The 25,195-nt window shown below is 45.6% G+C and overlaps 1 protein-coding gene across 1 annotated transcript in view; it reads right to left on the reverse strand.

Annotated features, from left to right (window-relative positions):
- Positions 1-25,195, reverse strand: part of LOC143768150 (uncharacterized) — a 94,149-nt gene that overhangs the window by 46,438 nt on the left and 22,516 nt on the right. Inside the window, exons 6-7 of the mRNA XM_077256837.1 lie at positions 14,566-14,656; positions 1,555-3,478 (exon numbers count right to left, since the gene is read on the reverse strand). Of these exons, the coding sequence (XP_077112952.1) occupies positions 1,555-3,478; positions 14,566-14,656 (2,015 nt within the window). The remainder of the gene's footprint in view (positions 1-1,554; positions 3,479-14,565; positions 14,657-25,195) is intronic.

The following is a 25,195-nucleotide window of genomic DNA, read 5'->3' on the forward strand; positions in this document are numbered from 1 at the left end:
ACAAGGGTCCGGGTTTTGAAGAAAATTATATATGGGCATAACAGAGATAGTTAGATAAATATATTAAGGCGGTAGGCCAGTCTGAAGAAATGCATTTTTAGGGCACACTTAAAACTGTGGGTATTGGGGATTAATTGAATTGTCCTGGGTAGTGCATTCCAAAGAATTGGCGGAGTCTTGGAGATGGGAGTGGGAGGTTCGGATTATTGAGGATGTTAATCTTAGGCCATTAGCAGAACGGAGGGCACAGGAAGGGTGGTAGACTGAGTTAAGGGAGAAGATGTAGGCGATGCTGAGCTGTGGACCGCTTTGTGGGTGAGAGGGATAAATTTATATTCAACTCTGGAGTGGATGGGTAACCAGTGCAATGACTGGTACAGGAAAGAGGCATCGGTGTAACAGTTGGTGAGGAATATGATCCTGGCTGCTGCATTCAGGATAGATTAGAGAGGGGAGAGTTTGGTAAGAGGGAGACCAATTAATAGAAAGTTACTATAGTCCAGATGAGAATGAATAAGAGCTACAGTAAGTTTTTGCAGAATCGAAAGTTAGAAAATTTAGAATTCTAGAAATATTTTTGAAGTGTAGATGACAAGAGCGGGCGAGTGATCGGACATGGGAGGTGAATGAAAGATCTGAATCAAGTATGCCCCCAAGACAGCAGGCATGTTGCTGGGGAGTAATGGTAGAACCACACATGGAAATGGCAATGTCGTGCATAGGTAGGTTAGTCGAGGAAGGAAACAGTTCAGTTTTTGACAGGTTCAGTTTCAGGTAGAGGGAGAACATGATGTAAGAGACAGTGGTAAGAATCACTGGTGTTTAGTAATAAATCAGGGGTGATGTCAGGAGTAGAGGTGTATAATTTGGTGTCATCAGCATAGACATGGTACTGGAAACTAAATCTACTGATTGTCGAATAGGGGCAGTATACAAAGAGATGAGGAGGGGGCCTAGGATTGATCCTTGAAGAACCCAACATTAAGGGGAACATGAGAGGAGGAGGAGCCAGCAAAAGACACAGTGAAGGAGATGTCAGAGAGGTAGGAGGAGAAACAGGAGAGGACGGTATCCATGTTGCTGATAGAGCATAGTGAGGAGGAGCTGATGATCCACAGTGTCAAATGCTGCAGAGAGATCCAGGAGAATCGGCATACAGTAGTAACCGTAAGATTTAGCTGTTAGCAGATGATTAGAAACTTTAGTGAGAGCAGTTTCAACAGAATGTAAAGAGCGGAAACTGGATTGTAGAGGTTCAAGAAGAGATTGATTTGAGAGATAGGGGATATATTATTATTGTTATAGCGCCATTTATTCCATGGCACTTTACATGTAAGGAGGGGTATACATAATAAAAACAATATATAAGTTAATATATGTATTAGATGGATGCTAATTAGTTTTCAATAACAAGTCAACAGTAATTATGTTCAGGTTTTAAAAATAATTCACTGCTCTAAATTGTTTTCCCTTTAGTTTGGAGATTTTACTGTAACTTGTACTTTTTTCTTTAACATTTTGTCGATAAAACAATTAAAAAAACAAAATAGCTACTTTCCTGTGTGAGTTTTTAGATGTGCAACAAGATTTGTTTTCCGTTTAAAACATTTCCCACAATTTGAACACAAAAATGGCTTCTCCCCTGTGTGAGTTCTACGATGTCTATAAAGATCTGATTTATCGCAAAAACATTTCCCACACTCTGAACATGAAAATGGCTTCTCCCCTGTGTGAGTTCTCTGATGTCTGACAAGATCTGGTTTCAACTTAAAACATTTTTTACATTCTGAACATGAAAATGGTTTTTCCCCTGTATGAATTTTCTGATGTGTAACAATATGTGATTTTTCTGCAAAGCATTTCCCACATTCCGAACATGAATATGGCTTCTCCCCTCTGTGAATTCTCTGATGTGTAACAAGCCTTGCTTTAGTTCTGTAACATTTTCCACATTCTGAACATGAATATGGCTTCTCCCCTGTGTGAATTCTCTGATGTGTAACCAGATTCGATTTCTCAGTAAAACATTTCCCACATTCTGAACATGAAAATGGCTTCTTCCCTGCGTGAGTTCTCTGATGTTTAACAAGGTGGTGTTTCATTGTAAAGCATTTCCCACATTCTGAACATGAATGTGGCTTCTGCCCTATGTGAATTTTCTGATGCACAATTAAATCTGATTTTCGTTTAAAAGAATTCCCACATTCGGAGCATGAAAATGCCTTGTTGCTTGTGTGACTTATCTGATGTTTAACAAGACTTGATTTATCTGTAAAACATTTCCCGCATTCTGAACAATAAAATGGCTTCTCTCCTGTGTGATTTCTCTGATGTCTAACAAGATTTGATTTCTCTGTAAAACATTTTCCACATTCGGAACAAGAAAATGGCTTCTCACCTGTGTGACTTCTCTGATGTGCAGTAAGATAAAATTTTGTACAATAACATTTACCACATTCTGAACATGAAAAAGGCTTCTCCCCTGTGTGAATTCTTTGATGTTTAACTAGATTTGATTTTTGGTTAAAACATTTTCCACACTCTGAGCAAAAAAATGGCTTCTCCCCTGTGTGAATTTTCTGATGTATAGCAAGATCAGATTTTGCACAATAACGATTCCCACACTCTGAACATGAAAAGGGTTTCTCCCCTGTGTGAATTCTCTGATGCTTAACAAGATTTGATTTATCTGAAAAACATTTCCCACATTCTGAACAAGAAAATGGCTTATCGCCAGTGTGATTTCTCTGATGTTTAACAAGATTTCTTTTTTCTGTAAAACATTTTCCACATTCTGAACATGAAAATGGCTTCTCCCCTGTGTGACTTCTCTGATGTTTAACAAGATTTGATTTTTGGTTAAAACATTTCCCACATTCTGAGCAAGAAAATGGCTTCTCCCCTGTGTGAATTCTCTGATGTGTAGCAAGATCAGATTTTGCACAATAACATTTCCCACACTCTGAACATGAAAAAGGTTTCTCCCCAGTGTGAATTCTCTTATGTTTAACAAGATTTGATTTCTCTGTAAAACATTTTCCACATTCTGAACAAGAAAATGGCTTATCCCCTGTGTGATTTCTCTGATGCCTAACAAGATTTCCCTTCTCTGTAAAACATTTCCCACATTCTGAACATGAAAATGACTTCTCCTCTGTGTGACTTTTCTGATGTGCTACAAGCTTTGATTTAGCATTGTAACATTTTCCACATTCTGAACATAAAAATGTTTGCTCCCCTATGTCAGATATTTCATGGTCAACAGCCCTTCTGTAATTTTTGCTTTGCATATTTGTCCTTGATGAATCAGAAAAAAGGACCTGCTGAAAAGAATCAGATGACAGATTTTTTCTGAGAAGATCCTGAGGTGTATCTGATATAATGACATGTTCTTCAAAAGTATCTGGTGTGTTTCCAAAATTATCAGCTGAAAAATCTGAGAATATCAGATGTCCCTCTGAACTCCTGGTACAATCATCTGCCAAAAATAACAACTGTATTATTTTTCAGCAACATTGCATTTGAATTATGGTACGATTTATCTAATATATAAAGCTGAATGTGTGTATGTGTGTATGTATGTATGTATGTGTGTATGTCCGGGATTGGCATCTGAACCGTCGCAGCTACAGCCACAAAATTTTGCACAGTCACACGTCTGGACCCCGAGAGCGTCATAGGCTATGTTGTGAGGTGAAATTTTAACCCCGCGCATTCCAATTCACCAAAAATTTTTGCCCCCATCTACATAATGGGGAAAAAGTGAAGGGAAAAATTGACAGCTGCCAGATGTGAACAATGGGGACTTAAAGAATGAGAGCGATGGCGCCAAAGAGTATATACCGTACAGTTGCTAAGGTGGGGCCCCGACATGGGATACTCACCACACACGGGGATATGAACACACACACAAAATGCGCCACACACTACCACGTGCTTGAACACATATACCACCCTCAGCACACATTTCACCACACACACACCAACCTCGCCACATAAAAGTCGAAACACAAAAGTCGCCGCTCAAAACTCGGCACGCGCAAAACTCGCTACATGCAAAACTCACCTCATGGAAAACTTGCCACACGCAAAACTCGCCATATGCAAAACTAGGCTCACGCAAAACCCGCCACACGTGCAAAACTCACCTCATGGAAAACTCACCTCATGCACACAACTTGCTACACTAACCTGTCACATGCAACTCGACACACAAAAAGTTGCTACACGCATGTCACCACACAAAACACATCTCACAAAAGTCGCTACTTGCATGTCGCCACACGCAACTCAACACACACAACTTGACACATGAAACTCGCCCTAAAACACACAGAAGTCTGGTATTATCCTTCAAAAATAAAAATCTAATTAATAAGCAGACAAACTACAAGAGCAACAATTGTACCATATAGGAAATACGGCAGCTGTCAGTCACATGACCTGTCTATTATGTGTATGTGTGAGCTAATATATACTGCCAGGGGGGAGGGCTTCCTGTTGGCTGGGGATTTATCAGGCTGCCAATAGCAACCAATCACAGCTCAGCTTCTATTTTGCTACAGTTAATTAATCTGAGCTCTGATTGGTTAATATAGGCAACAAAGACATTCTCAGTATAACAAAGCTAATATATGTTAAGAAATGCTTCTATTAGCTTAGTTTTTGCCTTTTAATAATTGCATTTCTATCTATTTGTTTTGTGGTTTTTGTGTGCAGAATAAATTTTTGTTAACACATTCTATTTTGCTAACAGCAGTCACTAACCCGGGCGAAGCCGGGTAGTACAGCTAGTATAATATATAAAGCTGAATGTGTGTGTGTGTATGTATGTGTGTATGTCCAGGAATGGCATCTGCACCTTCGCAGCTACAGCCACAAAATTTTGCACAGTCACACGTCTGGACCCCGAGAGCGTCATAGGCTATGTTGTTAGGCGAAATTTTAACCCCGCGCTTTACAATTCACCAAAAATTTTGCCCCTATCTACATAATGGGGAAAAAGTGAAAGGAAAAGTGTTGGAGGCAAATTGACAGCTGCCAGATGTGAACAAGGGGGACTTAAAGAATGAGAGCGATGGCAACAAAGAGTATATACCGTACAGTTGCTAAGGTGGGGCCCCGACTGGGATACTCACCACACACGGGGATATGAACACACACAAAATGCGCCACACACTACCACGTGCTTGAACACATATACCACCCTCAGCACACATTTCACCACACATACACCAACCTCGCCACAAAAAAGTCGAAACACAAAAGTCACTGCTCAAAACTCGCCACGCGCAAAATTCGCCACATGCAAAACTAGCCATACGTGCAAAACTCACCTCATGGAAAATTCGCCACACGCAAAACTTGCACACGCGGAAAAATTGCCACATGCACAAAAGTTGCAACACATGCAAAAGTTGCCTCACACAAAACTTAAACATACTCAAAAAGCACCACACATAAAACTCGCCACGCGCAAAACTCGCCATGCGCAACATTTTCTGCACACTACTTGCTACACTAACCTGTCACATGCAACTCGACACACAAAATGTTGCTACACGCATGTCGCCACACAAAACTCATCTCACAAAAGTCGCTACATGCATGTCGCCACACGCAACTCAACACACACAACTTGACACATGAAACTCGCCCTAAAACACACACAAGTCTGGTATTATCCTTCAAAAATAAAAATCTGATTAATAAGCAGACAAACTACAAGAGCAACATATGTACCATATAGGAAATACGGCAGCTGTCAGTCACATGACCTGTCTATTATGTGTATGTGTGAGCTAATATATACTGCCGGGAGGAGGGCTTCCTGCTGGCTGGGGATTTATCAGGCTGCCAATTTAGCTTACAAATACTGAGGTAAAAATACTGACCAAATAATGTGTGAACGAGGTCTAATACAGGAGGAGATGACATATAGGTACATACTATATACAGGGGAGATGACACACAGTATATAGTATATACAGGAGCAGATGACACAGGTATATACTACGGTATATACAGGAGGAGATCACTTACAGGTATATCCTATATATACAGGAGGAGATGACATACAGGTATATACTATATATAGGATATGACATACAGGTATATACTATATACAGGAGGAGATGACATACAGGTATATACTATATAAAAGAGATGACACATAGGTATATATAGGAGGAGATGACATACAGGTATATACTATATACAATAGAGATGACATACAGGTATATACTATATACAGAAGAGATGACATACAGGTATATACTATATACAATAGAGATGACATACAGGTATATATTATATACAGGAGGAGATGACACATAGGTATATACAATATACAGGAGGAGATGACATACAGCATGTATATACTATATACAGGGGTGATGACATACAGGTATTACTATATATAGGAAGAGATGACATACAGGTATATACTATATACAGGAGATGACACAGGTATATTCAATATACAGGAGGAGATGACAGCAGGTATGTACTATTTACAGGGGAGATGACATGCAGGTATATACTATATACAGGGGAGATGACATAGAGGTACATACTATATACAGGAGATAACATACAGGTGTATACTATATATAAGGGAGATGACAAACATGTACAGTGCCCATAAGTAGTATTCAACCCCCTGCAGATTTAGCAGGTTTAATAAGGTGCAAATAAGTTAGAGCCTTCAAACTTCAAACAAGAGCAGGATTTATTAACAGATGCATAAATCTTACAAACCAAAAAGTTTTGTTGCTCAGTTAAATTTTTATAAATTTTAAACATAAAAGTGTGGGTCAATTATTATTCAACCCCTAGGTTTAATATTTTGTGGAATAACCTTTGTTTGCAATTACAGCTAATAATCGTCTTTTATAAGACCTGATCAGGCCGGCACAGGTCTCTGGAGTTATCTTGGCCCACTCCTCTATGCAGATCTTCTCCAAGTTATCTAGGTTCTTTGGGTGTCTCATGTGGACTTTAATCTTGAGCTCCTTCCACAAGTTTTCAATTGGGTTAAGGTCAGGAGACTGACTAGGCCACTGCAACACCTTGATTTTTTGCCTCTTGAACCAGGCCTTGGTTTTCTTGGCTGTGTGCTTTGGGTCGTTGTCTTGTTGGAAGATGAAATGACGACCCATCTTAAGATCCTTGATGGAGGAGCGGAGGTTCTTGGCCAAAATCTCCAGGTAGGCCGTGCTATCCATCTTCCCATGGATGCGGACCAGATGGCCAGGCCCCTTGGCTGAGAAACAGCCCCACAGCATGATGCTGCCACCACCATGCTTGACTGTAGGGATGGTATTCTTGGGGTCGTATGCAGTGCCATCCAGTCTCCAAACGTCACGTGTGTGGTTGGCACCAAAGATCTCGATCTTGGTCTCATCAGACCAGAGAACCTTGAACCAGTCAGTCTCAGAGTCCTCCAAGTGATCATGAGCAAACTGTAGACGAGCCTTGACATGACGCTTTGAAAGTAAAGGTACCTTACAGGCTCGTCTGGAACGGAGACCATTGCAGTGGAGTACGTTACTTATGGTATTGACTGAAACCAATGTCCCCACTGCCATGAGATCTTCCCGGAGCTCCTTCCTTGTTGTCCTTGGGTTAGCCTTGACTCTTCGGACAAGCCTGGCCTCGGCACGGGAGGAAACTTTCAAAGGCTGTCCAGGCCGTGGAAGGCTAACAGTAGTTCCATAAGCCTTCCACTTCTGGATGATGCTCCCAACAGTGGAGACAGGTAGGCCCAACTCCTTGGAAAGGGTTTTGTACCCCTTGCCAGCCTTGTGACCCTCCACGATCTTGTCTCTGATGGCCTTGGAATGCTCCTTTGTCTTTCCCATGTTGACCATGTTTGAGTGCTGTTCCCAAGTTTGGGGAGGGTCTTAAATAGTCAGAAACGGCTGGACAAAGAAATAATTAATCCAAACATGTGAAGCTCATTGTTCTTTGTGTCTGAACTACTTCTTAATACTTTAGGGGAACCAAACAGAATTCTGGTGGGTTGAGGGGTTGAATAATAAATGACCCTCTGAAAAAACTTTTCCCAATTTAAAAAAAAAAAAAATAAACAAATAAATAACATTCTTTTTTGCTGCAGTGCATTTCACACTTCCAGGCTGATCTACAGTCCAAATGTCACAATGCCAAGTTAATTCCAAATGTGTAAACCTGCTAAATCTGCAGGGGGTTGAATACTACTTGTAGGCACTGTATATACTGAGGGAAAAATGAGAGGTGTGAGGTGAAAATGAGGGGTGTGAGGTGAAAATGAAAAGGTGTGAGGGAAAATAGTGGAGTGATCGGAAAATGACAGATGTGAGGTCGAAATGACAAGTGTTAGGGGGGAATGAGAGGAGTGAGGGGAAAAATGAGAGGTGTGAGGGAGAAAATGAGAGATGTGAGGGGGAAAATGAAAGATGTGAGGGGGAAAATGAGAGGCGTGAAGGGAAAATAAGAGAAGTGAGGTGCTATAACTAACCACAGATATTTACTATGCCCAGGCAACGCCTAGCTCTTCAGCTAGTATTATATATTTTATAGAATTTCTATGCAAACTGTAAGACAAGTTAATTGACAGACCAAGACAATAGACAACAAAAGAGGACTGATAGATTATGTTAGGCCACCACCAGGTTAGGTCCTTTCAAATTTTCACTTTTCTATCTTAGCCATCTTCTTGGTACGTTTCCCTGTGTCTGTCATGAATCGTTTCCAGTTACAAGTTCAGAGGAGACTCATAAAAGGGGTCTGTAAACAGTTTTATTAAGCGATTCCATCTCATACATTCTCTGAGAGGTACAAGCCCCCTAATACAGATCAAAGCATATTGGAGCAGATTGTTTATGTACACAAGGTATGGCTTTGGCGGAAAAGTAAGGTTTTCTTTAAAAGTAACTAAGCAGTGGATAAAAGAAAGAAGAACAAGTCCTTCATATTCTTATATATGACGCAAGCCAATAGAAATATTGGCTGAATATGGAAGTACCGTAATTGCAGCAGTGTCCTCTGCACCTACCCGGTGAATTAACTGAGTTAGGCCATACCGCCATATAGTGCCGCCTTTTGCTAGCAGCAGGTACTCCTGCACGGTGGACCCCGGGCTGCGAACGCACCAATATCAATAAAAACATCTCTATTTACTCGGTGCGTGCCGCTAGCCCTAACAGAATACTAGCGCCTGGGTCTGGCTAGTAAATGGCGGACATTCAGCAATCCTTGCGGTATATCCAGCAGCTGGAGGGTAGGTTGGCGGCTCTCGAGAGCTCAACCTCAACTGTGGATGTTACCGTAGTTGCTGTACAGGCTGCTAGCGTGGCTGCAGCAACCTTGTCCACTGCCACCCCTGTTCCAACATTATTTTGCCTCCCGCTGTCAGAAAAAATTTCTGGAGATCGCAAATCTTGTAGAGGATTCGTGAGTCAGTGCTCTATTCACCTCGAGCTCCTGGCTGCACGTTTTCCCACTGAGCGGGCTAAGGTGGGATTTATTCTGTCTCTCTTGTCGGACAGGGTGTTGGAATGGGCTACGCCGCTGTGGGAGCGTGGCGATCATGTGGTGCAGAGTGCTCCGCTGTTCCTGAGCCCTCTGAAACAGGTCTTTTTAGGACCTCAAGTCACTCATGACACGGCGCTCCAACTGCTGGCATTAACTCAGGGTGAGTCCTTGGTCAGCCATTTTGCCGTCCGCTTTCGTACTTTAGCTTCTGAGCTGGAGTGGTAAAGCCCTTATCCCCATATTTTGGAGGGGCCTGGCTGATCACGTTAAGGACGCTCTGGCCACTAGGGAGATTCCTGCCACACTGGAGGAGTTAATAACTGTCTCTACTCGAATTGACCTCCGTTTTAACGAGCGGAGCTTAGAGCGAGCCCAGTGTAGGCAGAGGTTTCGGCTGGCTCCCACCTTCGCCAAACCTCTGGAATCTCTGGTCCTGGTTCCTGAGTCACATGAGGCCAAGGAAGTGTCACGAGCGGGATCTAAGTCCCGGACCGCTTGTGCACTCAAGGTCTGTCATGTTTGCCAGCAGTCAGGACATCTTGCCACCAGATGTCCCCAGCAATCGAGGAAACGTCAGCATCTAGTGGTAGTAGGTGGAGGTACACTAGACACGGCGACGTTTGCCTCCAATTGTCCTTTAAGGGGACAATTATTATTGGCTCATCCTCCCACTCGGTAGAGCTCTGCGTGGATTCTGGGGCGGAGGGCAATTTTATGTCTTCTGCCTTCGCCCAACGTCATGCAATACCCCTGGTTATGCTAGCTCAACCAGTAACGGTACGTGTGGTGAATGGGTCGACACTGCCCTCACAGATAACACACCAGACCATCCCTCTTACTCTATGTCGCCATCCCATCAGGAGATTATATCTCTGCTCGTCATTCCTGAGGGAATTGATGAGGTCCTGTTGGGGATACCTTGGCTACGGTACCACTCTCCTCATATCGAGTGGTCCTCAGGCAGAATTCTGGGATGGGGTGAATCTTGTGGGGGTAGGTGTCAGAGGGAGTGCGTTCAGGTTGCGACTACAGAAGTACCCGCAGATCTATCCTCTCTCCCCAAGCAATATTGGTCTTATGCAGACGTGTTCTCCAAAAAGGCGGCGGAGACCCTTCCGCCCCATCGCCCCTATGACTGTCCTATTGATCTCTTGCCTGGTGCTGAGCCTCCCCAGGGTCGAGTTTATCCGTTATCTCTCCCGGGGACGGAGGCAATGTCTCAGCACATTCAAGAGAATCTGGCAAGAGGGTTCATCAGGAAGTCAGTGTCACCTGCTGGGGCTGGGTTCTTCTTCGTGCAGAAGAAGAATGGGGAACTGCGTCCATGTATAGACTACAGGGGTCTTAACGCCATCACCGTTAAGAATAAGTATCCTTTGCCCTTGATATCCGAGCTCTTCGATAGGCTTCGGGGAGCAAGGGTGTTTACTAAACTAGATCTGCGGGGTGCTTACAACCTGATTCGCATCTGTGAGGGGGACGAATGGAAGACGGCTTTTAACACCAGGGATGGGCACTATGAATATCTGGTGATGCCCTTCGGGCTCTGTAATGCCCCAGCCGTTTTCCAAGACTTTGTGAACGACATCTTCCCGGATATGCTCACCACCTCGGTAATAGTCTATCTGGATGATATTCTCATCTACTCTCTAGATATTGACTCCCACCGGAGAGATGTTTGCAAAGTCTTCAACCTCCTACAAGCAAACTCCCTCTATGCCAAGTTGGAGAAGTGTATGTTCGAGCAGGAGTCCTTACCTTTCCTAGGCTATATCATCTCCGCCCAGGGATTGGCTATGGATCCTGCCAAATTACAGGCTGTGATGGACTGGCAGGAACCCCATTCTCTTAAAGCGGTGCAGCGCTTTATGGGGTTCATTAATTATTATCGCCAGTTTATTCCGCACTTCTCAACTTTGGTAGCTCCCTTGGTTGCCCTCACCAAGAAGGGGGCAAATCCCAAATTGTGGTCGGAGGAGGTCTCCAAGGCCTTTAACTCCATAAAGTCACACTTCGCTAGCGCTCCCATCCTACATCGCCCCGATGTAGATAAGCCATTTATCATGGAGGTGGATGCCTCATCTGTTGGTGCTAGAGCAGTCCTCTTCCAAAAGGATGCTCAAGGTCGGAAGCATCCTTGTTTCTTCTTTTCTAAGACCTTCTCACCAGCAGAGAGGAATTATTCCATCGGGGACAGGGAGTTGCTAGCCATGAAGTTGGCGTTCTCGGAGTGGAGACATCTCTTGGAAGGAGCTCGTTTTCCCTTCCAAGTCTTCACAGATCATAAAAATTTGGTGTACCTGCAGACAGCCCAGCGGTTAAATTCTCGCCAGGCCAGATGGTCCTTGTTCTTCTCCTGGTTTCATTTCACCCTCCATTTTCTTTCTGGGGAGAAGAACATTCGTGCCGACGCTCTCTCTCGCTCCTTTGTGTCATCTGTGGAGGAGGAAGAGGAGCCACGGCTTATTGTCCCCACTGAGAGCCTGAGAACTGTGGCCCCAATTTCGCTAGAGTCTGTGCCTCCGGGCAAGACTTTTGTACCATCCAGTTTGCGACCGGAGGTTCTCTCTTGGGCACACTCGTCCAGGGTGGGTGGACATTTTGGTTCCAAAAGGACATCTGAGTTACTGGTGAGGACATACTGATGGCCGCATATGGCTCGTGATGTCGCAGACTATGTTCGGGCGTGTGTCTCTTGCGCCAAGAACAAGTCCCCTCAGCAACGGCCAGCTGGGTTGCTTTACCCTCTGCCGATGGCGGACAGGCCCTGGGAGATGGTCGGGATGGACTTTGTGGTGGGCTTACCCAAGTCTCGTAGTTGCACCATTATCTGGGTGATCACCGACCATTTTTCCAAAATGATTCATTTGGTGCCTCTTCCACGGCTACCTTCTGCACGGGCTCTGGCAGCCTTGTTCATCAAGCATATCTTTCGCTTACACGGTATGCCGGACAAGATTGTCAGTGACCGCGATCCCTAGTTTGCGTCTCGATTCTGGAGGGAGCTTTGTCGTCTACTCAGTATTGAGTTAAATCTCTCCTCGGCTTATCATCCCGAGACGAATGGGTTGGTTGAGAGAGCCAATCAGACTCTGGTCACTTATTTACGATATTTTGTTTCTGCCAGGCAGGATGACTGGGTATCCTTGTTACCATGGGCAGAGTTTGCCCTTAACAACGCTGTAGCCGACTCCACCGGTCAGACTCCTTTCCTCCTTAATTACGGCCAGCATCCGCGGGTTCCTGTGCCTATGCCCGTGTCCTCTGCTGACTCCAGGGTGGCAGACTGGGCAGTGGAGGCACAAGACATTTGGGACCGCAGTCAGGATGCCATCCGGGCCTCCAAGGAGAGAATGAGGTCCTCCACCGATGCACATCGGCGCCCTGCCCCGACCTTTGCTCCTGGCGACTTAGTGTGGCTCTCCGCTCGTAACATCAGGCTGCGTGTTGAGTCCACTAAGTTTGCTCCTCGCTACTTGGGTCCCTTCAAGGTCCTCGAACAGGTTAATCCTGTAGTCTACCGTCCAGCCCTTCCTCCACGCCTAGGTATCACCGACACCTTTCATGTGTCCCTCCTTAAGCCCGGTTTTCTGAGTCATCTGCCGGGACATCGGGTTCGTCTACGGACGATTACGAGGTGAACGCTATGTTGGGGTGCAAGGTGGCTCGTGGCAAAAAAATTTATTTGGTGGACTGGAAGGGTTACGGTCCTGAGAGCATGCTGAGCACATTCGGGCTCCGCAGCTCATTGCTGTATTCGAACATAGCGAGGCCCAAGGAGGGGGGGCATGTTGGGGGTCGAGTTCCCGCCTCTGCACAGGGGAATCTCGGGTCATCTCCGCTGTGGTCTCCCATTCTTCTCCTGCCGCGGTGGTGCCTGCTCAGCGGAGACGTCGGTCCCAGCGTCTCGCTCAGTCTGACTCTGTACAAAGAGTTACTGCTGCCTTTCCTGCTTCTGCCATTGAAGTCAGTGCTGGGCAGTGGCGAGCAGACGCTTCTGGGACTAAGTCCTGCTCTTCTCGTTCTGAGCATGCCCAGAGTAAGATCTCTCAGTGGAGATCGAGGGTCACATGATCAGATACTGCAGCTAAGGCCATTGGTCCTTCAGGAAGGTCCTGTAGGTGCTCACGCTCTGTGGCAGCCTCTCATTGGTCCTTCTAGGAAGGTCCTGTACGTGCTGCAACTATTTAAGGCTCGCATGGCCGCACGGCCATGCGCTAGTATTGTTCTTTGTTATGTGCTCTGCGCCAGTGTGGTCACGTGAGAGTGTGTTCAGGGACCCGGCTGAAATAAACCCCTAGAATGCTGGCACCTCCGGCGAGGAGTTTGTGCTTGTATGTATTCAGGGACCTGGCTGAAATAAGCCCCTAGAATGCTGGCACCTCCGGCCAGGAGTTTTCTATGCATGCGTGACCACTGACTGCTCTCTGTTTAGGCAGTTAGCCTGTGCCTCTGTGAAGTCTAACAGGGCACAGTGCTTTGCTTTCACGGCTACTCAGTGAATTAACTGAGTTAGTCCATCCCGCCATATAGTGCCGCCGTTTGCTAGCAGCAGGTACTCCTGCACGGTGGACCCCGGGCTGCGAACGCACCAATATCAATAAAAACATCTCTATTTACTCGGTGCGTTCCACTAGCCCTAACACACCAGTTTTCTGAAAAAAAAAAAAAAACTTTGAAGAGAAGGGAATTTTTTTTTACAAAGTGTGAAGTTGTGCAAAAATGTTGCAATTTTTGGAATTTTCATGCCAGTCCCAGCAGCTCCTCCAAAGTGAAGGGCGGAGAGGAATTGGTGGTGGCCACCAAATTCATCAACAGTTATGCTGTCTCTGACTTAAGTAACAATTCTGGTGAATTGGTGTCTGTCATAGCCCACCTCACACATTGATTGAAACTGATGTCCACAGTGCTATTCTTAATGAATCATCCCCTAAATCTTTAACCATAAAATACACATAAACAGTTCCATGTAAACATACTGTGAAAAAATCAATACTATAATTATTCTACAAGCCTGTGACTTCTCTGCATTTAGTGGTCACTACTCACCTGTGCGGTTATCTGTAGGAATCTTCTCTTTACACCACTCATCGCCCCTCACATATGTCTCCGTAGTATTAATATAGGTCAGATCTTTACCCTGAAAGAAATATTGTAAAAGTCACAGACAGATGGGGAAGATGTTAGAAAAACAGAAAAAAACATCTAATGTGTATGATCAACATTATACAGTCATCTCCACCAAGTATAAAATATACACTGAATGTCCACTTTACTGGAGACACCCATCTAGCAGCACCTAGCATCTTCTTTGCCCTTCAGAACCTCAGCAATTAAAGGGGTTGTCCGGTCCAAACCTCTGTGTGACCAGCATACGCACTATACGCTGCTGTGATTCGCCGGTTTCAGACCCGGGAACGGAGGGTACGTATGCATTATACATACTCCGGGGCCAGTCGGAGTGGTCTCGCTCCACACAGTAGACCAAAACCTCTCCTTTCTGCAGCTGGGCAGGGGACAGTTACAAAGGGTCAGCCCTGCAGCTGGGCAGGGGAGTTAGAAGGTTAGCCCTGTAACTGGGCAGGGAAGAGATACAGAGTATCAGTCCTGTAGCTGGGCAGGGGAGAGTTACAGAGGGTCAAGTCCTGTAGCTGGGCAGGGGAGAGTTACAGAGGGTCAAGTTCTGTAGCTGGGCAGGGGAGAGTTACAGAGGGTCATCCCATAAGCTGGGCAGGGGAGAGAGTTAGAGGGTAAGCCCTGCAGCTGGGCAGGGGATAGTTACAGAGGGACAACCCTGCAGCTGGGCTGGGGAGAGTTACAGAGGGTCAGCTCTGCAGCTGGGAGGAGACTTGGCAGATGTTTATAGTTGGTTCACTATATATATTGTAGCGTTTCACCCACTACGTGTCTTGGGAGACACTCGCTTGGTAGCAGAATAATCATAGACAGGCACGGTTTTTCAGATAAACAGTCCATGTGGTTTATTATACTCTCAGCATAAACCACTGTAAGCCATGTTACGTATCACAGACCTCACATAGTCCTTTACTTCATCATATATGGCTTTACAAATCATTCATTATTCAAGCCTGTATCTCTCCAGTCACCGGGTGACTGCACAGTTCAGCAACTGTCCTATGTTAGCCCACACAGTTCTTTTCCCCATACCAGGGGTTACCTCTCAGGAGCTCCTGCTCCACAGGTTGACTCCACGTCAGTCCCAGGTCCTCAACACGGACCGTCCAGGTTGACGGCTTCTCAGTGCTTCCAAGACATCTCCACTGCCAGGAGACTCCAACACTGACCGTCCAGGTCCACAGGTCTCTCAGGTGCTTCCAGGACGTCTCCACTCCCAGGAGACTCCAAAACACAGACCACTCAGTGCCAAAACCCAACCATGTGCTATTCAGGAATCCTATTCCCCAGGACTTCCAACACAGGCTTCCAGGGCCTTGAACTTGGACCATTCAGATCCACTCACAGGAACACACAGGAACCATGTGACTCACACCCTGGTCACATTACATACCTGTAACCATTCCCCTGGGTGGGAGTGTGGTGTGTGTGGCTATTTTGACCCTCCCATCTCTCACAACTAGCCCTGCCAGTCTCCCATTAGAACTACACAATTACTTGTGGGACTACAGGTCCCAGAACACAACATAACTTCAGACTGACAGCGCAGAGTGTCTTCCTCTGCAACACACACACTGGCCATTTACAATCCTGCCGGACTTTGTCTCATCGCCACAGTTATACATCCAGGCGCATCCTGCAGCGCACACACAGCACCCCCTGGCTGTAACATTGGCCACTGCACCACAGCACACACAGCACCCCCTGGCTGTAACATTGGTCACTGCACCACATACCTCCCCCTTTGTTCAACCCTATTGGGGTGGACACATGACATAAACCCGGGGTTCCGATACCGGGAACCCACGTCACCTTTGATAGGCCTCCCCCGCCCCCAGCGGTCAGTTTGTCAGCCTTGGGCTTCAACCATTGAGTCACCATCCGTCTGTGTCAGCAGACCCTTTTTGGTCAACCCACTTACAGTTGAGCTGACTGTCTGGTCTGAGTCTGACCCTTCGCTACTACGTCTGCTACCAGGTCTCCCACCTGGGTCACTCAGCCTTGAGCTAACAGAGGAGCCACTACTTTGAACTCTTCTATTCTTTAGGGTACCTTTTCGTATCTCCATACCCTGGGTTGGAAGTGGTCGCCATCTTATATTCTGCAGCTGTTTATTAATCTTCAGACGTTCCAGTCTTAGCTGCTCTATCTCCTTTAGATACGTCACCCGGTATTCAAGAAGCACTCAAATGTTCCTAAAGCTTTCTACTCAGCCAATTACAGCAAATGGAACCATCTCATCTTCACCAGTTACCTGGACTTCACCATCATCCGGAATCCTCAGTCTTACCACACCGCATCTATTCACCAGGTCCTGCATCACTTTTCCAAATCTTCCAATGACTTTCCCCACCAGACTTCTGGGTACTTTACACTCCTATTTAATGGAAGTCTACAAACACAGAGGGTACCTGTGTTATGGAAAACTTCCTGTCTGGTGCCGGTACCCAAGACTTCTTCTCCTGCAACCCTAAATGACTATCGTCCTGTAGCCTTAACATCTCACGCTATGAAGGCCTTGGAAAGATTAGTGCTTGCTCACTTAAGACCAAGGGTCAATGCTTTTATCGATCCCCTTCAGTTTGCTTACAGACATAGATTGGGGGTGGATGATGCTATTCTTTCTCTGTTACATAGTGTACATTCATTTCTGGAGATTGACGGAACCATGGCGCGAGCGATGTTCTTCGATTTCTCGAGTGCATTTAACTCCCTGCAGCCACTTTTACTACACAAAAAGATGACTGATATGAAGGTTGAGGAGGGGATGAGAAATTGGATAACTGACTACCTATCCGATCGGCCACAGTTTGTACAGATGGGAGCAGTTGTGTCAAGCAGATTATTGAGCAGTGTAGGTGCCCCCCAGGGAACGGTGCTTGCGCCCTTTCTTTTCACACTGTATGCTTCAGACTTTCAGTATAAATCTGATCTTTGCCACCTTCAAAAATTTTCGGATGACTCCGTGGTTGTGGGATGTATTAGGGGAGATCAGGGGGATGAGGAATACAGAAGGGTGGTGTCGAATTTCATGGATTGGTGCAATAGTAACTATGTACAACTAAATGTTAAGAAAACTAAGGAGTTGGTGGCCAACTATAGCAGGATAAAGATGGAATGCTTACCGATCACTATTGCTGGTCAGGAGGTAGAGCAGGTGGAGAGTTACAAATATTTGGGGGTCCATTTGGATAGCAAACTGGACTGGAGATGCCACTCAGAGTTTGTCTTCAAGAAGGGGATGAGCAGATTGTATTTCCTAAGGAAACTGAGGTCTTTTAATGTGTGCAGCAAAATGTTAGAAATGTTCTACCAGTCTGTAGTGGCAAGTGCCATCTTTTTTGCAATCATATGCTGGGGTAGTAGTGTGCGGGCCTCTGATGCTAATAAGCTGAATAAGACTACCAAGAAGGCAAGTTCTGCTGTTGGCTGCAATCTGGACTCTTTTGAGGAGGTAGTGGAGAGAAGAACTCTGAAAAAGTGTATGGCAACCATGAACAATAATGCACATCCATTATATGAGCTATTCATGAGACAGAAGAGCACCTTCAGTAACCGGCTAATACTTCTGAGGTGTAAGAAGGACAACTATAGGAAATCGTTTGTGCCAACTGCTATGGGATTGTATAACAATAACATTAGGGTTAAATCATCAAGGTGAATGTCTACTTTATTTCTCTACATTTCAGTTCACTCGTTGTGTATGTTCTATTCTAATGTATAATGTTCTTCTGTCAACTCCACTGTCATGTCAATTATGTAATTCATTTTATGATATTTATGATTTAAGTTGTGCTGCTGTGATACCATAATTTCCCACGGGATCAATAAAGTGTATCGTATCGTATCGTATCGTACTTGAACAATGTCTTCCACAAAGCCCAGCCGACTTTGAGCTTTCCTGGTATGCTCCAAACATCGAGCGGCTTCCTTATTTCTCAACAAGGTCATCTGTTTCGTACGGAGACATTGCAGGTGCATATCCTTCAGGATAGCCACCCGCTTCACTTTGACTTCCATAGTCGACGGTATCACCAACTGTTTAGTCTCTGGTGCCCAGTGCACACTACATGCTTCCACTGCTTTTCTAAATCCTCATGCACACCCTCATTGGTACACGCATCTTGCACATCTTCGGGTACATCTATCACACACTTGAAGTGTGGGGTCTAACTCTCTTCATGCAGGGACAGCTCCTGTTCTTCCATAGACCTTTCCATTAAGACATCTGCCACGACTGGGTGACTGTCTTGTTCTGTTTTTAATGCCAATTATTTCTCCGCTTTACACTCTTCCAGAACCCTGGCCAGGATGGGCACTGGCAGCTTCACCTCGTTACCACTCTGGTACCGCCACTGTGAGTCTGTGACCAGCATCTCCTTCTCTTGCAGAAGACCATTTAATGCTTCCCTGAGCACATCCACATCTTTCCTTAAGGCTTTATTCACACTTTGCCACGTTGACAGGTGACCTCGGAGCTCAGAGACTTCCTTCTCCAGCTTATCCACCCTATGCTCAGCTGCTTGTCTCATATGCCTTAACTTGGCCTGTAAATCTGTTACCTTTTGCTTCTCACGAGACAACTCATTAGCAAGATCCTGGACCTCCTCTTTATCAATCTTCTCACAGGGTGCAATTTGTTCAGCCCCTTTTCCTCTTTTACGTCTCCGGCGACGGGAGGAAGACTTGCCACTTGTGCTTGAGTCAGCTATACTGCACTCTTTCCCGCTGGCGTCCTCATCTGAATGGGAGTCACCACCACCCGGTTGGTTATCCTGGAACCAGCAGTCACCACTTACACAGGTCATATTTTCTGGTATGGCTGCCCCCGCCATCCTGACGTCACCCTGTGGAGCCCTGTCATTCCCCTGTGTCAGTGTTTCTGTCAGCACACCATTGTACTCAGTCCTAGCAGTTGCTACTGGCAATGACATGTCACAGTTACCCCCGGAGTCTGCATCACACCCCACAGTATAATGAACCCCCAAGTTCCTTTCTAACCGGGTGTCAGCTTCACAGGTTTTATTTACCACATTACTGTCAGTCATGTATGCCCCTGCAACAGTAATGAGACTTCCATCCTCCTGCTGTAGAGGAACGCGCTCCTCCCACAAGACTGAGAATAACTTACAGACCCGGCCTACTATCACCGGACAAGGTAGGTTTGGAACTATGGCGGCCTCCAGACTTATATGGCCCCTGACCGTCTTGAGTTGCACCAAGGCCACTGAATAAACCTTAGTGTCCCCATGGATGCATGTGACCTCAATCTTCCTTTCAGACATTACAAATTTATCTTCTACAGCCCTTACCAGGGTCACCACGCTCCCTGAATCAACCAGACCAAAAACATCCTCTACATCTGCGTTCAACTCTAGAACACACCCACGCAGCTTCTTACCAGGAGGGTAGTTCACATGGCAAATTGGATACAGATAGTACCATTGTCTCTGGCAACAGTCCGTTTGTGCCACCCCTTTAGTTTCAGGAGGCTCCACCCCCTTTTGGTCCTCTGCCCCCTTTTGGTCACCACCCCCCTTTGGGCACCTACTCCCTTTTGGGACTCCGCCCCTTTTTTACAACTATACCTGTTTGGGTTACCGCTCCCTTTTTGGGACACAACCCTATTAGGGACACCACCCCTTCCCTGGGGCACACCCGTGGACTCCCCACAGTACTTTCAGGCCCCAGTTCGCACAGTACACCAATGTGACTCTGGACTTGCACTGGCCCTTTACGAGTCTGCACGCTCTGGACCAGCAATGTCTTTTTTTTTTCTCTCTTCTCTTTGCTGCAACTGCAGCTACACTTCACAAGGCTCTGCACCGCAGACTTTGTGGACCCGCCGATCCACAGCAAGAAGCTTGTCACCTTCGTGATCCCGCCGAGCCACAGCAAGATGCTTGTCAACTTCGTGGACCCGCCGATCCACAGCAAGTTGTTTTGAGAAAAAAAACACAGTCTCTCACTGACCCCGGTCAGCATAGCACAGAATCCTGTCTGTTACACACTCGGCTTTACAGCCTAAACACATTTTTCTCACTGATCCCGATCAGCATAACACACGGTTGTCAGACCGTCGACTCCTCTGGCTCAGCCAGCACTGTACATGTGCTTCTGGGACCGTTTGCCTGCATTCTCCACCAATTGTAGCATTTCACCCACTATGTGTCTTGGGGGACACTCGCTTGGTAGCAGAATAATCATAGACAGGCACGGTTTTTCAGATAAACAGTCCATGTGGTTTATTATACTCTCAGCATAAACCACTGTAAGCCATGTTACGTATCACAGACCTCACATAGTCCTTTATTTCATCATATATGGCTTTACAAATCATTCATTATTCAAGCCTGTATCTCTCCAGTCACCGGGTGACTGCACAGTTCAGCAACTGTCCTATGTTAGCCCACACAGTTCTTTTCCCCATACCAGGGGTTACCTCTCAGGAGCTCCTGCTCCACAGGTTGACTCCACGTCAGTCCCAGGTCCTCAACATGGAACGTCCAGGTCGACGGCTTCTCAGTGCTTCCAGGACATCTCCACTGCCAGGAGACTCCAACATTGACCGTCCAGGTCCACAGGTCTCTCAGGTGCTTCCAGAACGTCTCCACTCCCAGGAGACTCCAACACACAGACCACTCAGTGCCAAAACCCAACCATGTGCTATTCAGGAATCCTATTCCCCAGGACTTCCAACACAGGCTTCCAGGGCCTTGCACTTGGTCCATTCAGATCCACACACAGGAACACACAGGAACCATGTGACTCACACCCTGGTCACATTACATACCTGTAACCATTTCCCTGGGTGGAAGTGTGGGTGTGTGTGGCTAGTTTGACCCTCCCATCTCTCACAACTAGCCCTGCCAGTCTCCCATTAGAACTACACAATTACTTGTGGGACTACAGGTCCCAGAACACAACATAACTTCAGACTGACAGCGCAGAGTGTCTTCATCTGTGACACACACACTGGCCATTTACAATCCTGCTGGACTTTGTCTCATCGCCACAGTTATACATCCAGGCGCATCCTGCAGCGCACACACAGCACCCCCTGGCTGTAACATTGGCCACTGCACCACAGCACACACAGCACCCCCTGGCTGTAACATTGGTCACTGTACCACAATACTGTATATATACAGTATATATACAGAGTATATATATATATATATATATATATATATATATATATATTATACTGTAGTTGTAGTGTTAATTTCCTATGTGGGGCTCTGAGACTTAGGTTGTGGCACCATTTACTGCTCATTGTTGGCACTTGAGACATGATATTAGGTATGAAGAAAAATCTGCAAGAGAGGAAAGGCTTGATCTATGAATAGAGTGTCCAAAAAAAAAGAGTAGACTGTGGCACCAGTTCACACTACTGCAAATCCCATGCAAGGAGAGTAGATCCCCCATAGAAGAGCTTCAGCAGCTGAATGAATGGTACAAGGTGCTCTGCATAAATGTAAACAGTATTCAAAGTAAGTGAAAGATGTTATGCGGCACTCTCCATTGCGAAAATTGTGCTAGTCCTTTATTCGATTTCATGGTTTCTGGACATAAAAAGTGACCAGCAGGTTACAGAGGCATGCGGGGAGAGACAGAGTTGACAACTCTGGTGAGTGCCGCATAACTTCTTTCACACACTTTGGTCTATGAATAGACCCCTATGTGTTGTGAAGAGTTCAGTTGTAGATTGAGAGTTGAAGAGAGAAGTGAGAGATTGGGAAGCAAGAAGGCCGAACCAGGGTGTGTGTGATAAGGAAGGATAGGGACAGTGTGCTTCTAACCTGATCCCGATACTTGGCTGAGAAACTAGACTGCAGCTGTCAGGACCTGGTACCAGGTAAGGAACAAGCAACTCTGCTGCTACTAAACTGGATGTCCAGAAAGGTAGCCGAGGGCCTGTGATGACCCTGAGATGGCGAGCGATGAATATGGACAAGTGCTATGCAGTAAAAAACGCATAGCATTCGGACCAGTATTCATCTATGAGGCACCTCACATCAGCCGAGTCTCAGCTCACTCGCACCCATATAAGCCTATGGGTGCGAGTGAGACAACGCAAATCTGTATGATATCATCTGAGTGATGTGCGATATACGCTGACCCCGGCAATGGAGGAGATGGAGAAATTCACTTCTCCGCCTCCTCCGCAGCTGTGCTCCGATCAGCTTTGTGCGACAGCCTCAGAGCACAGACGCATGACACTCGTCTCCCACTCGCAGCAGAGCAGGTGCCGAGGGTCGTTAGCATATCGCATCCGATGCTCTCGCATCGGATGCCATATGCTAGTGTGACCCCGGCCTCACCCTGAGTTGTAGTTTAGAAAAGTCTAGATAGCCAAGCCAGTACTCGGCTTGTACAGAGGCACTGGACTGAATGGAAAAGAAGTCAACGAAAGTACAGAAGAAAATCCAAAATCAACTAATTAACATAACTATGGGATATTTTATAAAATATGAAACATGTGCCACTGCCTAAAACTGTTAAGTATTAGTCTTTGTTAGAAGCTGAGAATTTTATTTAGTAGTCATGTACCTGCTATTCTCTCCTTCATATACATTATATATATATATATATATATATATATATATATATACATACACACACAGTACAGACCAAAAGTTTGGACACACCTCCTCATTTAAAGATATTTCTGTATTTTCATGACTAAGAAAAATTGTACATTCACTCTGAAGGCATCAAAACTATAAATTAACACATGCGGAATTATATACTTACCAAAAAAGTGTGAAACAACTGAAATTATTGTTGTGCAGAAGTCTGGTGGATACACAGCTGATAGTCCTGTCCTACTGAATAGACTGTTAGAATTTGTATTATGGCAAGAAAAAAGCAGCTAAGTAAAGAAAAACGAGTGGCCATCTTTACTTTAAGAAATGAAGGTCAGTCAGTCCGATAAATTGGTAAAACTTTAAAAGTGTCTCCAAGTGCAGTGGCAAAAACCATCAAGCGCTACAAAGAAACTGTATCACATGAGGACCGTCCCAGGAAAGGAAGACCAAGAGTCACCTCTGCTTCTGAGGATAAGTTTATCCGAGCCGCCAGCCTCAGAAATCGCAGGTTAACAGCAGCTCAGATTAGAGACCAGGTCAATGCCACACAGAGTTCTAGCAGCAGACATATCTCTACAACAACTGTTGAGAGGAGACTTTGTGCAGCAGGCCTTCAAGGTAAAATAGCTGCTAGGAAACCACTTCTAAGGACAGGCAACAAGCAGAAGAGACTTGTTTGGGCTAAAGAACACAAGGAAGGGACATTAGACCAGTGGAAATCTGTGCTTTGGTCTGATGATTCCAAATTTGAGATCTTTGGTTCCAACCACCGTGTCTTTGTGCGACACAGAAAAGGTGAACGGATGGACTCTACACGCCTGGTTCCCACCGTGAAGCATGCAGGAGGAGGTGTGATGGTGTGGGGGTGCTTGGCTGGTGACACTGTTGGGGATTTATTCAAAATTTAAGGCATACTGAACCAGCATGGCTATCTGTTGTGAAATTGGATTCTGGGCTCCCCCGGTGGCCACTTGTGGAATTGAACTTGTGTGCATCATCCCCTCTGTTCACCTGCTCCTATCAGGATGTGGGAGTCGCTATATAACCTTGCTCCTCTGTCACTTTCTTGCCGGTCAACAATGTAATCAGAAGCCTTCTGTGCTTGTTCCTGCTACTAGACAACTCCCAGCTAAGTTGGACTTTTGTCCTTGTGTGTTTTTGCATTTTGTTCCTGTTCACAGCTGCTGTTTCGTTACTGTGTCTGGAAAGCTCTTGTGATCGGAAATTGCCACTCTGGTGTTATGAGTTAATGCTAGAGTCTTAAAGGAATTTCTGGATGGTGTTTTGATAGGGTTTTCTGCTGACCATGAAAGTGTCCTTTCTGTCTTCCTGCTATCTAGAAAGCGGACCTCGATTTTGCTAAACCTATTTTCATACTACGTTTGTCATTTCATCTCAAATCACCGCCAATATATGTGGGGGGCCTCTGTCTGCCTTTTGGGAAAATTTCTCTAGAGGTGAGCCAGGACTGTCTTTTCCTCTGCTAGGATTAGGTAGTTCTCCGGCTGGCGCTGGGCATCTAGGGTTAAAAAACGTAGGCATGCTACCCGGCCACTTCTAGTTGTGCGGCAGGTTTAGTTCATGGTCAGTATAGATTCCATCTTCCAAGAGCTAGTTCTCATATATGCTGGGCTATGTTCTCTCGCCATTGAGAATCATGACAGTTTGACCGGCCCAAAAAAAAGGGTTAAATTACTGGCTGAGAAAGGAGAGAAAAAAGAAGTCTGCTACAATTTTTTTTTTTTTTTCCTCTAGTTCTGAGTGTGCTCTTAATTGAATCACTTGCTAGTCTGCCTATACTGCAGCCTTCCTCTCTTTCTCTCCTTCTAATCCTTGAATGGCTCTGTGTTCACCTGTTTCAAATGGATCTTCAGAGTGTAGCTACAGGTTTGAATAATCTCGCCACAAAGGTACAAAATTTGCAAGATTTTGTTGTTCATGCACCTATGTCT

The sequence above is a fragment of the Ranitomeya variabilis genome, chromosome 4 (genome assembly GCF_051348905.1).
Source record: "Ranitomeya variabilis isolate aRanVar5 chromosome 4, aRanVar5.hap1, whole genome shotgun sequence".
NCBI lineage: Eukaryota > Metazoa > Chordata > Amphibia > Anura > Dendrobatidae > Ranitomeya > Ranitomeya variabilis.